Source organism: Grampus griseus, assembly GCF_964374135.1.
Source record: "Grampus griseus genome assembly, chromosome: 11".
Taxonomy (NCBI): Eukaryota; Metazoa; Chordata; class Mammalia; order Artiodactyla; family Delphinidae; genus Grampus; species Grampus griseus.
Window position 1 is genome coordinate 25184636 of NC_139005.1, and position 13607 is coordinate 25198242.

The 13607-nt window shown below is 40.6% G+C and overlaps 1 protein-coding gene across 1 annotated transcript; it reads left to right on the top strand.

Moving 5' to 3' along the window:
- The first annotated feature begins 8938 nt into the window (after nucleotides 1–8938).
- On the top strand, nucleotides 8939–9373 carry LOC309830297 (small ribosomal subunit protein eS26-like). The gene has a single exon (XM_082666763.1). The coding sequence runs from the start codon at nucleotides 8942–8944 to the stop codon at nucleotides 9224–9226; it is 285 nt and encodes a 94-aa protein (XP_082522889.1). The 5' UTR covers nucleotides 8939–8941; the 3' UTR covers nucleotides 9227–9373.
- The last annotated feature ends 4234 nt before the right edge of the window (nucleotides 9374–13607 follow it).

Sequence of the window (13607 nt, forward strand, 5' to 3'; positions counted from 1 at the left end):
TGTATATATATCAATGCTACTCTCTCACTTTGTCCCAGCTTCCCCTTCCCCTCCATGTCCTCAAGTCCATTCTCTACGTCTGCATCTTTATTCCTTATATAAGAATATACAAAGAACTCTACAACTAAATAATTTTTTAAAAACCAATTTAAAAATGGGTAAAGAATCTGGTTTGGCATTTCTGCAAAAAAGATATACAAATAGCCAATAAGTACCTGAAAAGCTGCTCAACATCACTAGTCATCAAGGAAATGCAAATCAAAACACAGTGAGATACCACTTCACACCTACTAGAATCAAAAAGACAGATAATAACAAATGTTGTTGAGGATGTGGAGAAATTGGTTGGAATTCTCGTGCACTGCTGGCGGAAATGTAAAATAGTGTACCCTCTTTGGAAAACAGTTTGGCAGTTCCTCAAACAGTTAAACATACAGCTTCCATATGACCCAGCAATTCCAAGTATATAGTCATATATATATATATACACTCAGGACAAATGAAAACATATCCCCACTCAAAAATTTGAACACAAATTTTCACAGCAGCATTATTCAAATAACTACAAATTAGAAACAACCCAAATGTCCATCAACTGATGAGTGGATAAATAAAATGTGGTATACCCATACAAAGGAATATTATTCAAGCATAAAAAGGGATGAAGTGCTGATACATGCAAAAGCATGGATGAACCTTGAAAACATGCTACAAGAAAAGAGCCAGACATAAAAGGCCACATACTGTATTATTCCACTTATATGAAATGTCCAGGGTAGGCAGATCTATAAAGACAGAAAGTAGATTAGTTGGTCGTCTAGGGCTTGGGGGAATTTCTAGGGGGAAATGGGGAGTGACTGCTAATACATAGTTTCTTTGTGGGGATTAAAGTGCTGTAAAGTTGATAATAATGATGGTTGCACAATTCTGTGAATATACTAAAAATCATTGAATTGTACACTTTAAATGGGTGAGTGGCTTGATGCTATGGGTTGATTTATGTCCATCAAAAAGTTATGCTGGGGCTTCCCTGGTGGCGCAGTGGTTGAGAGTCCGCCTGCCGATGCAGGGGACATGGGTTCGTGCCCCGGTCCGGGAAGATCCCACATGCCGCGGAGCGGCTGGGTCCATGAGCCATGGCCGCTGAGCCTGCACGTCCAGAGCCGCCTGTGCTCCGCAACGGAAGAGGCCATAGCAGTGAGAGGCCCACTTACCGCCAAAAAAAAAAAAAAAGATATGCTGAAGTCCTAACCCTCAAAACCCATGAATGTAACCTTAGTTGGAAATAGGGTTTTTGCAGATATAATCAAGTTAAGATGAGGTCATACTGGATGAGGGTGAGCCCTAAATCCAATGACTGGGGTCTTTATAAGAGGAGAGAGATTTGAAGACACAGAGGAGAAATAAGAAAGAAGGCCAGACCATGGAAGAAGAGAGAATTGGCTACCGGAGATCATGGAATCTCCTGAGCCTGCTGCAGTCAAAAAGCTGATTAAAGCCGAAGGCTTTCAGAGCCATCAGGCCATTAGGGTGATATAAGCGTTGGAGCATCTGGTCCATTACTTTTAATAAGCCACTAGAGGGAGGAAGACCAAGACGGCTGACAGGAGGACATGGAGCTCACCTCCCCCCACAAACACATCAAAAATACATCTACAAGGCTTCCCTGGTGGCGCAGTGGTTGGGAGTCCGCCTGCCGATGAAGGAGACGCGGGTTCGTGCCCCAGTCCGGGAAGATCCCACATGCCGCGGAGCGGCTGGACCCGTGAGCCACGGCCGCTGAGCCTGCGCGTCCGGACCCTGTGCTCTGCAACGGGAGAGGCCGCAACAGTGAGAGGCCTGCGTACCACAAAAAAAACATATACATGTGGACCACTTCTCACAGAAAACCAACTGAAAGTTGGCAGAAGTGCTCCTATACAATCAAAGCTACAAGAAAGATCTCCACATAAAGAGGTAGAACGAGGGGAAAAGAGGCATCAGGACGGACTGGTGCCCCTGGGAGGATCTGTAAGAAAGAGAAGTTCCACATGGGCAGGCTCATACCCTGGGGAGCTGCCTTGCCTGCTGGGAAATCTACTTGGACAGATAGAGGGGCTGGAGAAGACTAGATTCTTCTCACAAGGAGTGCTTGCATGCAGACAATCAGGGCTGAGAGAGACTTGTGCTGGTGGCTACTGCCTCGCTGCTCTTCCCAGTCTGAAGGGCTGAATGCCCAGCCCCACTCGCTCAACACCATAGCCTAGCATGAGATCATGGCAGAGATTCAGTCTAGCTGTGCAGAGACAGGCAGGGACGCCTGGGGTGTGATCCAGGCCAAACCACAGAGACCACTGTCAGCACATGCACTGGGCAGTGCCACAAGAATGTGCAGTGGCCTGGCACTGAATCTCAGAAGAGGACTGGATGCAGCTGGGGTGTGGTCCAGGGAGAAGAGCAGAGGGAGCCCATTGTTAATGCATGCACAGCAGCAGTGGGTCCAGAATGTGCAGAGGCTGGGCACTGAGTCTTGGGCAGACAGGGCCTGGCAGGAGTACACATTGGTTTGTTTCTGTGAACTACGAGCACTCCAGCTCCTCCACTCCACACCTCAGCTTGGAGCTGAATCTGGGGTGAACAGATCCTGGGAGAAGTTTGCCACAGTGGCAGCCCAGGACCTCAGTGGCAGCACAGCCACCTCGACCTGCAGCCACAACACGCTGGTCCCCACCCCAGCATACTCCACACCACAGCCTTGCACTAGGTCTGGGAAAAACATAACAGACAAAGGGCTGCCACCTTGGGCTACTTTTGGGCAGAACTGCAGACACCTGCATGGGTAACACATAGGTTTGCTGTGACCACACAGGCCTCACATGCTTCAATGGCACCTCCTTTGGGGCAGGGCATGCACTCAAAGGCAAAAGAGCCTGATCGAACCCAATCCTCAGGGCTTCTACTCCAACAACTGGGGAGAAGATCCCACCCCAGACAGGGCAGTGACAGCTGCAAAGAGGAAGCCCTGCCGCACATCCAGCACAGGCTCTGGATACCACAACACAAATCACATCCCCTATCAAGGGGATAACAACTGGCACACTATAAAGAAAGATATGGCTGGCATCCATACCAAAGCCAGCTCTTGCACCAAAAGAGTTGGAGTCACAGAAGTCTAGACAGGGACACTCCCACATAAAAACACCGGTTCAAGACCACAGTAACTAACTGTTTCTCCTAAGTTCATAGAAACAGAGAAAGTTAAGTAAAATGAAAAAGCAGAGGAACTACTCCCAATTAAAAGAACAAGAGGAATCCCCTGAAGGAACAAATAATGAAACAGACCTCACCAGTCTACTAGACCCAGAGTTCAAAAAAGGGACAATAAAAATGCTAAAGGAATTAAGAAAGATTATCAAAAGAAATGCAGATCACAGTAACAAGGAAATAGAAACAATGAAGATGAACCAATCAAAATTAGACAATTAAATTGCTGAGATAAAAACCAACCTGGAAGCAATGAGTAGCAGACTAAATGACATAGAAGAAGGAATAAGTGATCTAGAAGACGGAATAATGGAAATCACCCAATCAGAACCGCAGTCAGAGAGATGAATGGAAAAAGAAAATGAAAGCAGCATACAAGATGTATGGGATAATGTAAAGCATGCCAACCTACACATAATAGGGGATCTAGAAGAAGAAGAAAGAGAAAAGGGGATCAAAAGTGTATTTGAAGGGCTTCCCTGGTGGCACAGTGGTTGAGAGTCCGCCTGCCGATGCAGGGGACACGGGTTCGTGCCCCAGTCTGGGAAGATCCTACATGCCACGGAGCAGCTGGGCCCGTAAGCCATGGCCACTGAGCTTGCTCATCCGGAGCCTGTGCTCCGCAACAGGAGAGGCCACAACAATGAGAGGCCCGTGTACCACAAAAAAAAAAAAAAAAAAAAAATGTATTTGAAGAAATTATGGCTGAACACATGTAAATCAATGAAGTTAAAACATACCCTCACATCATACACAAAGATAAACTCAAAATGGCTTAAAGACTTATATAAGACATGACACCACAAAACTCCTAGAAGAGAACATAGGCAAAACATTCTCTGACATAAATTGTACCAATGTTTTCTTAAGAATGATAGTACTAGATACTGTCAGTATCCCAAGACAATAGAAATAAAAGCAAAAATAAACAAATGAGACCTAATCAAACTTACAAGCTTTGTACAGCAAAGGAAGCCATAAATGAAAGAAAAAAACAACTTATGGACCGGGAGAAAATATTTGCAAAAGATGTAACCAGCAAGGGCTTAATTTCCAAAATATACAAAACAACTCATACAACTCAGTAACAAAAAAGCAAACAACCCAATTGAAAAATGAGCAGAAGACCTAAATTGACATTTCTCCAAAAAGACATACAGATGGCCAATGGGCACATGAAAAGATGCTCAACATCTCCAATAGGTAAAGAAATGCAGATCAAAACTACAGTGAGGTACCAACTCACACTGATCAGAATGGCCATTATTAAAAAGTCTAAAAATAACAAATGCTGCAGAGGGTGTGGAGAAAAGGGAACCCTCCTACACAGTTGATGGGAATGTAAATTGGTGCAGCCACTGTGGAAAACCACATGGAGGTTCCTGAAAAAACTAAAAATAGAGTTGCCATATGATCCAGCAATCCCACTCCTGGGCAAGTATTCAGACAAAACTCTAACTCAAAAAGATACATGCACTCCAATGTTCATAGCAGCACTATTCACAATTGCCAAGACGTGGAAGCAACCTAAATGTCCATCAACAGATGAATGGATAAAGAAGATGTGGTACATATATACAATGGAATGCTACTCAGCCATAAAAAAGACTGAAATAATGCCATTTGCAGCAACATGGATGGACCTAGAGATTATCATACTAAGTGAAGAAGGTCAGAAATAGAAAGACAAATACCATATTATATAACTTATACATGCAATCTAAAATATAACGCAAATGAATTTATCTACAAGACAGACTTACAGACATAGAGAACAGACTGTGGTTGCCAAGTGGGGGGGTGTGGGGGAGGGTGGGATTGGGAGTTTGGTATTAGCAGATGCAAACTATTATATACAGAATGAATAAACAACAAGGACCTACAGTATAGCACAGGGAACTATATTCAATATCCTGTGATAAATCATAATGGAAAAGAATATGAAAAAGAATGTGTATATATATATATATAATACATATATATATGTGTATATATATATGTATAACCAATCACTTTGCTATACAGCAGAAATTAAAACAACATTGTATATCAACTATACTTGAATAAAATAAATTTTTAAAAAAATTATGGGGGCTTCCCTGGTGGCGCGGTGGTTGAGAATCTGCATGCCGATGCAGGGGACATGGGTTCGAGCCCTGGTCTGGGAAGATCCCACATGCCGCGGAGCAACTAGGCCCGTGAGCCACAACTACTGAGCCTGCGCATCTGGAACCTGTGCTCCACAACAAGAAAGGCTGCGATAGTGAGAGGCCCGTGCACCACGATGAAGAGTGGCCCCCCCTCACCACAACTGGAGAAAGCCCTTGCACGGAAACGAAGGCCCAACACAGCCAAAAATAAATAAATAAATAATTAAAAATGAATATCTGCTTATAAAAAAAATTATGGCTGAAAACATCCTAAAATTAAAAAAGAAAACAGATATCCAAGTATGGGAAGCATAGAGTGGCCCAGACAAGATGAACACAAACAGACCTATACCAAGACATCTCATAATTAAAATGGCAAAAGTTAAAGAGAGGATTCTAAAGGCAGCAAGACAAAAAAAAATGAGTCAGTTACAAAGGAACCCCTATAAGGCTTTCAGCTGACTTCTCTGCAGAAATTTTGCAGGCCAGAAGTGGAGTGGCAACGAGATATTTGAAGTCCTGAAAGGAAAAATGTGCAGCCTAGCATACTCTACCCAGCAAAATTATCATTTAGAATAGAATGAGAGATAAAGTATTTCTCAGACAAACAAAAATTAAAGAATTCAGCAATACTAAACCTACCCTAAAAGAAGTATTGAAAGGAGGGAAGAGATATGGGGGTATATTTATAAGTATAGCTGATTTACTTTGTTATAAAGCAGAAACTAACACACCATTGTAAAGCAATTATACTCCAAAAAAGATGTTTAAAAATATATGTACTGAAAGGTCTTCTCTAAATAGCAAAGAAGCAAGAATTTATAGGAAAGGAAAAGTCACAATAGGAAAGGCAGATATATAAAAGGATTGAAGATCACTTAAATAAGCCAGTACCTAGATTAAAAAACAATCAAAACATTTTGTAAAAGCGATTATAACTACAAGCAATTACAACAGCAAAAGGATAAGCATGAAGATGTAAAATAGGACATCAAAATCACAAAATGTGCAGAAGGGGAATATAAAAATGTAGATCTTCTAGAATGTGTTTGAACTTGTATGGCTATTGATTTAAAGCAAGTAGATAGGGACTTCCCTGGTGGAGCAGTAGTTAGGAATCCACCTGCCAATGCAGGGGACATGGGTTCGAGCCCTGGTCCAGGAAGATCCCATATTCCGAGGAGCAACTAGGCCTGTGCATCACAACTACTGAGCCTGTGCTCTAGAGCCAGCAAGCCACAACTACTGAGCCCACATGCCTAGAGCCCATGCTCCACAACAAGAGAAGCCACCACAATGAGAAGCCTGTGCACCACAATGAAAAGTAGCCCCTGCTCGCTGCAACTAAGGAAAGCCCATGCACAACAATGAAGACCCAATGCAGCCAAAAATAAATAAATAAATTTTAAAAGGACTATTAAAAAAATAAAGCAAGTGGATATAGTTATGGATCAACATACTTGAAATCCAGAATAACCATAAATCAAAAACATACAATAGATTCAAAAAAACCAAAGAGAAAGGAAATCAAGAATACTATAAAAGAAAATCATCAAACCACAAAAGGAAGAACAAAAAGAAGAAGAAAGAAACTAAGAATAACTACAAAAACAACTGGAAAACAAGGCTTAAAATGGGAAAAAGTACATACCTATCAATAATTACTTAATGTTCTGATTAAAAGACATAGAGTGGCAGATTGGATTTAAAAAAAAAACAATAATATGCTGCTTATAGGAGACTCACTTTAGGGCAAAAGACACACATAGATTGAAGGTGAGGGGATGGAAAAAGATATTTCATGCAAATAGAAATGACAAGAAAGCAAAGGTAGCAATATTCATATCAAAAAAATAGACTCTAAAACAAAGTCCATAAAGAAAGAAAAGAAGGGCATTATATAAAGGGACAAATACAAGAAGGGGATATTATACTCATTAACATATATGCACCCAATGTAGAAGGACCTAAATAGAAAAAACTGATACTAACAGACATAAAGGGAGAAATTGACAGGAATACAATAATAGTAGGAGACTTTAATACCCCACTGACATCAATAGACAGATAATCCAGATAATCAATAAGGCAACAGAGGTCCTAAATGACACAGTAGACCAGTTGGACTAAATTAATATCTACAGGATACTATATTCAAAAATAAAAATAAAAACCAGAACACACATTCTTTTCAAGCACGCAGAGAACATTCTCTAGGATAGACCACATACTAGGTCACAAGACAAGCCTTAACAAATTTAAGAGGATAGAAATTATTTCACGCATATTTCTGACCTCAATGGTATGAAACTAGAAATCAACACAGAAAGAAAATGGGAAAAGAATGAACACAGGGAGACTAAACAACATGCTACTAAAAAACAATGGGTCAATAATGAAATCAAAGAAGAAATCAGAAAATACCTTGAGACAAATGAAAATGAAAGCACAGTCTCACAAAATCTATAGGATGCAGCAAAAGCAGTTCTACAAAGGAAGTTCATAATGATACAGGCCTCCCTCAAGAAACAAGAAAATCTCAAACAAACAACCTAACCTACCCTCCATAAGAAACAGAAAAAGAAGACAAAACAAAGCCCAAAGTCAGCAGAAGGAAGGAAATAATAAAAATCAGAGAGGAAATAAATAAAATAGAGATTTAAAAAAAACCAACAATAGAAAACATCAGAAAAACCAAGAGCTGGTTTTTCGAAAGGATAAACAAGATAGATAAACAACTAGACAGACTCACCAAGAAAAGAGAGAGGACCCAAATAAACAGAATAAGAAATGAAGGAGGAGAAATAACAACTGATACTGCAGAAATACAAAAACAACAACAACAAAAACTCATAAAAGAATACTATGAACAGTTAGTTATATGTCAGTGAATTGGACAACTTAGAAGAAATGGACAAGTTTCTAGAAACATACAGCCTGACAAAACTAAGTCAAGAAGAAACAGATAATTTGAAAAGACTTATCACTACAAGTGAAATAGAATCTGTAATAAAACTCCCTGCAAACAAAAGTCCAGGATCAGATGGTTTCACAGGGGAATTCTACCAAACATACAAAGAAAAACTTATACCCATACTTCTCAAACCATTCCAAAATATTGAAGAGGAGGGAACAGTCCCAAATTCATTCTATGAAGCCACCATCTACCCTAAACCAAAACCAAAGAAACTGCAAATAAAAGAAAATTACGGTCCAATATCTTTGATAAATATAGATGCAAAAATCCACAACAAAATATCAGCAAACTGAATCCAACAATATATTAAAAGGATTGTACACCATGATCAAGTTGGATTCATTCCAGTTTCACAAGGATGGTTCAAAATAAGCAAATCAATCAATGTGCTACACCACATTGACAAAAGGAAAGATAAGAAAAACATGATCATCTCAATAGATGCAGAAAAAGTCATTTGACAAAATTCGGCATCCATTAATGATTAAACAAAAAAAAACCTCTCACCAAAGTGGATATAGAGGGAACATATTAAAAGCCATTTATGCTCTTTCACCTCCTTGCTTCCAAGATGACCAAGAAAAGAAGGAACAATGGTCATGCCAAAAAGGGACGCGGCCACGTGCAGCCTATTCGCTGTACCAACAGTGCCCGTTGTGTGCCCAAGGATAAGGCCATTAAGAAGTTCATCATTCGGAACATCGTAGAGGCTGCAGCTGTCAGGGACATTTCCGAAGTGAGTGTTTTCGACACCTATGTGCTTCCTAAGCTGTATATGAAACTGCATTACTGCATGAGTTGTGCCATTCACAGCAAGGTAGTCAGGAATCGTTCTCGGGAAGCCCAGAAGGACTGAAAAACTCCACCCTGATTTAGACCTGCTGGTGCTGCCCCACGACCTCCACCAAAGCCCATGTAAGGAGCTAAGTCCTTAAAGACTAAAGAAATACTGTTCCCTGGAAAGACAATAAAGTGGAAATTATACTTTAAAAAAAAAAGAAAAGCCATTTACAACAAACCCACAGCCACATAATACTCAATGGTGAAAAGCTGAAAGCCTTCCTGCTAAATTCAGGAACATGGCAAGGATCCCACTTACACCACTTCTATTTCACATAGTATTGGAAGTCCTAGCCACAGCAATCAAACAAGAAAACGAAATAAATGGTATCCAAATTGGAAGGGAAAGGTAAAACTGCCCCTATTTGCAGATAACATAATACTTTATGTAGAGAACCCTAAAGTCTTCATACAAAAACTATTAGAATAAATGAATCTAGCAAGATACAAGATTAATATACAGAAATCTGTTGCATTTCTTTACACTAACAATGAAATATCAGAAAGAGAAAGTAAAAAAAAATACTGTTTAAAATCATATAAAAAAAAATACTTAGGAATAAACTTAACCAAGGAGATGAAATACATATATACTGAAAACTGTAAAACACTGATAAAAGAAATTGAAGATGATTTAAAGAAATGGAGAGATATACCATGCTCTTCAATTGGAAGAATAAATATCATTAAAATGACCACACTACCCAAAGCATAATGCAATCCCTATCAAAATACCCATGACATTTGTCACAGAACTAGAACAAATAATACTAAAATTTTTATGACATAGAAGACACAGGATTGAGCCCTGAACCAAGATGATGGAGTAGAAGGATGTGCTCTCACTCCCTCTTGTGAGAACACCAGAATCACAACTAACTGCTGAACAATCATCAACAGGAAGACACTGGAACTCACCAAAAAATGTACTCCACATCCAAAGACAAAGGAGAAGCCACAATGAGACGGGAGGAGGGGCACAATCACAATAAAATCAAATCCCATAACTGCTGGGTGGGTGACTCACAAACTGGAGAACACTCATACCACAGAAGTCCACCCACTGGAATGAAGAGTCTGAGCCCCACGTCAGGCTTCCAACCTGGGGGTCCGGCAACAGCAGGAGGAACTCCTAGAGAATCAGACTTTGAAGGCTAGCGGGATTTGATTGCAAGACACTGACAGAACTGGGGGAAACAGAGACTCCACTCTTGGAGGGCACACACAAAGTAGTGTGCGCATCGGGACCCAGGGGAAGGAACTAAACCAGATCAACCTGCTAGTGTCAGAGGGTCTCCTGCAGAGGCGGGGGGGGGGGGGGTGGCTGTGGCTTACCGTGAGGACAAGGACACTGGCAGCAGAGGTTCTGGGAAGTACTTCTTGGAGTGAGCCCTCCCAGAGTCTGCCATTAGCCTCACCAAAGAGCCCAGGTAGGCTCCAGTGTGGGGTCACCTCAGGCCAAACAACCAACAGGGAGGGAACCCAGCCCCACCCATCAGCCATCAAGTGGATTAAAGTTTTACTGAGCTCTGCCCAGCAGAGCAACAGCCAGCTCTACCCACCACCAGTCCCTCCCATCAGGAAGCTTGCACAAGCCTCTTAGATAGCCTCATCCACCAGAGGGCAGGCAGCAGAAGCAAGAATAATGACAATCCTGCAACCTGTGGAAGAAAAACCACTTTCACAGAAAGATAGACAAGATGAAAAGGCAGAGGGCTATGTATCAGATGAAGGAACAAGATAAAAGGCCAGAAAAACAACTAAATGAAGTGGAGATGGCAACCTTCCAGAAAAAGAATTCAGAATAATGATAGTGAAGATGATCCAGACCTCGGAAAAAGAATGAAGGCAAAGATCGAGAAGATGCAATAAATGTTTAACAAAGACCTAGAAGAATTAAAGAACAAACAAACAGAGATGAACAATACAATAACTGAAATGAAAACTCCACTACAAGGAACCAATAGCAGAATAACTGAGGTAGAAGAATGAATAAGTGACTGGAAGACAGAATGGTGGAATTCACTGCTGCATAACAGAATAAAGAAAAAAGAATGAAAAGAAATGAAGACAGCCTAAAAGACCTCTGGGACAACATTAAATGCAACAACATTCGCATTATAGGGGTCCCAGAAGGAGAAGAGAGAGAGAAAGGACCCAAGAAAATATTTGAAGAGATTATAGTCAAAAACTTCCCTAACATGGGAAAGGAAATAGCCACACAAGTGCAGGAAGCACAGAGAGTCCCATACAGGATAAACGCAAGGAGAAACATGCCGAGACACATAGTAATAAATTGGCAAAAATTAAAGACAAAGAAAAATGATTGAAAGCAGCAAGGGAAAAATGACAAATAACATACAAGGGAACTCCCATAAGGTTAACAGCTGATTTCTCAGCAGAAACTCTACAAGCCAGAAGAGAGTGGCATGATATCCTTAAAGTGATGAAAGGGAAGAACCTACAACCAAGATTACTCTACCTGGCAAGGATCTCATTCAGATTCGATGGAGAAGGAGGCAAGGATATACAATGGAGAAAAGACATTCTATTCAATAAGTGGTGCTGGGAAAACTGGACAGCTACATGTAAATGAATGAAATTAGAACACTCCCTAACACCATACACAAAAATAAACTCAAAATGGATTAGGGACCTAAATGTAAGACTGGACGCTATAAAACTCTCAGTGGAAAACATAGGAAGAACACTCATTGACATAAATCAGAGCAAGATCTTTTTTGATCCACCTCCTAGAGTAATGGAAATAAAAACAAAAATAAACAAATAGGACCTAATAAAACTTAAAAGCTTTTGCACAGCAAAGGAAACAATAAACAAGACAAAACGACAACCCTCAGAATGGGAGAAAATATTTGCAAATGAATCAACAGACAAAAGATTAATCTCCAAAATATATAAACAGCTCATGCAGCTCAATATTAAGAAAACAAACAACTCAATCCAAAAATGGGCAGAAGACCTAAATAGACATTTCTCCAAAGAGGACATACAAATGGCCAAGAAGCACATGAAAAGCTGCTCAACATCACTAATTATTAGAGAAATGCAAATCAAAACTACAATGAGATATCACCTCACATCAGTCAGAATAGGCATTATCAGAAAATCTACAAAGAACAAATGCTGGAGAGGGTATGGAGAAAAGGGAACCCTCTTGCACTGTTGGTGGGAATGTAAATTGATAGAGTCACTATGGAGAACAGTATGGAGGTTCCTTAGAAAACTAAAAATAAAATTACCATATGATACAGCAATCCCACTACTGGGCATATACCCAGAGAAAACCATAATTCAAAAAGACACATGCACCCCAATGTTAATTGCAGCACTATTTACAATATCCAGGTCATGGAAGCAACCTAAATGCCCATCGCCAGACAAATGGAAGAAGAAGAAGTGGTACATATATACAGTGGAATATTACTCAGACATAAAAAGGACCAAAATTGGGTCATTTGTTGAGACGTGGATGGATCTAGAGTCTGTCATACAGAGTGATTAAGTCAGAAAGCAAAAAACAAACATCATATACTAACGCATATATGTGGAACCTAGAAAATGGTACAGAAGAACGGGTTTGCAAGGCAGAAATTGAGAAACAGAAGTAGAGAAAAAAACGTATGGACACCAAGCAAGGAAAGTGGCGGGGAGGTGGGGGTGGGGGGTGATGAATTGGGTGATTGGGATTGACATGTATACACTGATGTGTATAAAATTGATGACTAATAAGAACCTGCTGTATTAAAAAAAAGAAAATAGGGCTTCCCGGGTGGCGCAGTGGTTGAGAATCTGCCTGCTAATGCAGGGGACACGGGTTCGAGCCCTGGTCTGGGAGGATCCCACATGCCGCGGCGCGACTAGGCCCGTGAGCCACAACTACTGAGCCTGCGCGTCTGGAGTCTGTGCTCCACAACAAGAGAGGCCGTGATAGTGAGAGGCCCGCGCACCGCGATGAAGAGTGGCTCCCGCTTGCTACAACTAGAGAAAGCCCTCGCACAGAAACGAAGACCCAATACAGAAAAAATAAATAAATAAACTCCTACCCCCAACATCTTCAAAAAAAAAAAAAAATAGAAAGTTTCGGAAAAAAAGAAAAAGAAAATAAACTGACATCTATGTTGATAAAAGAAAACAAATGTCAAAAAAAAAAAAAAAGGAGGGCAACCTGACTTTTCCATAAACCTATCACAAACTGTACCATGTGAGATGTACAAAACAAATTGCTCCTGATACCATGTTTCTTCTCCTTTTGGCTTCTTAGTGTTGTGACAATACCAGGGAGATAGACACTAGTGTGACTTTCAGAATCCTATGCAATTTTATTGGCCTCATGTTATCTATATAGATGTTGCTATCACAGAAATAGGTGATAT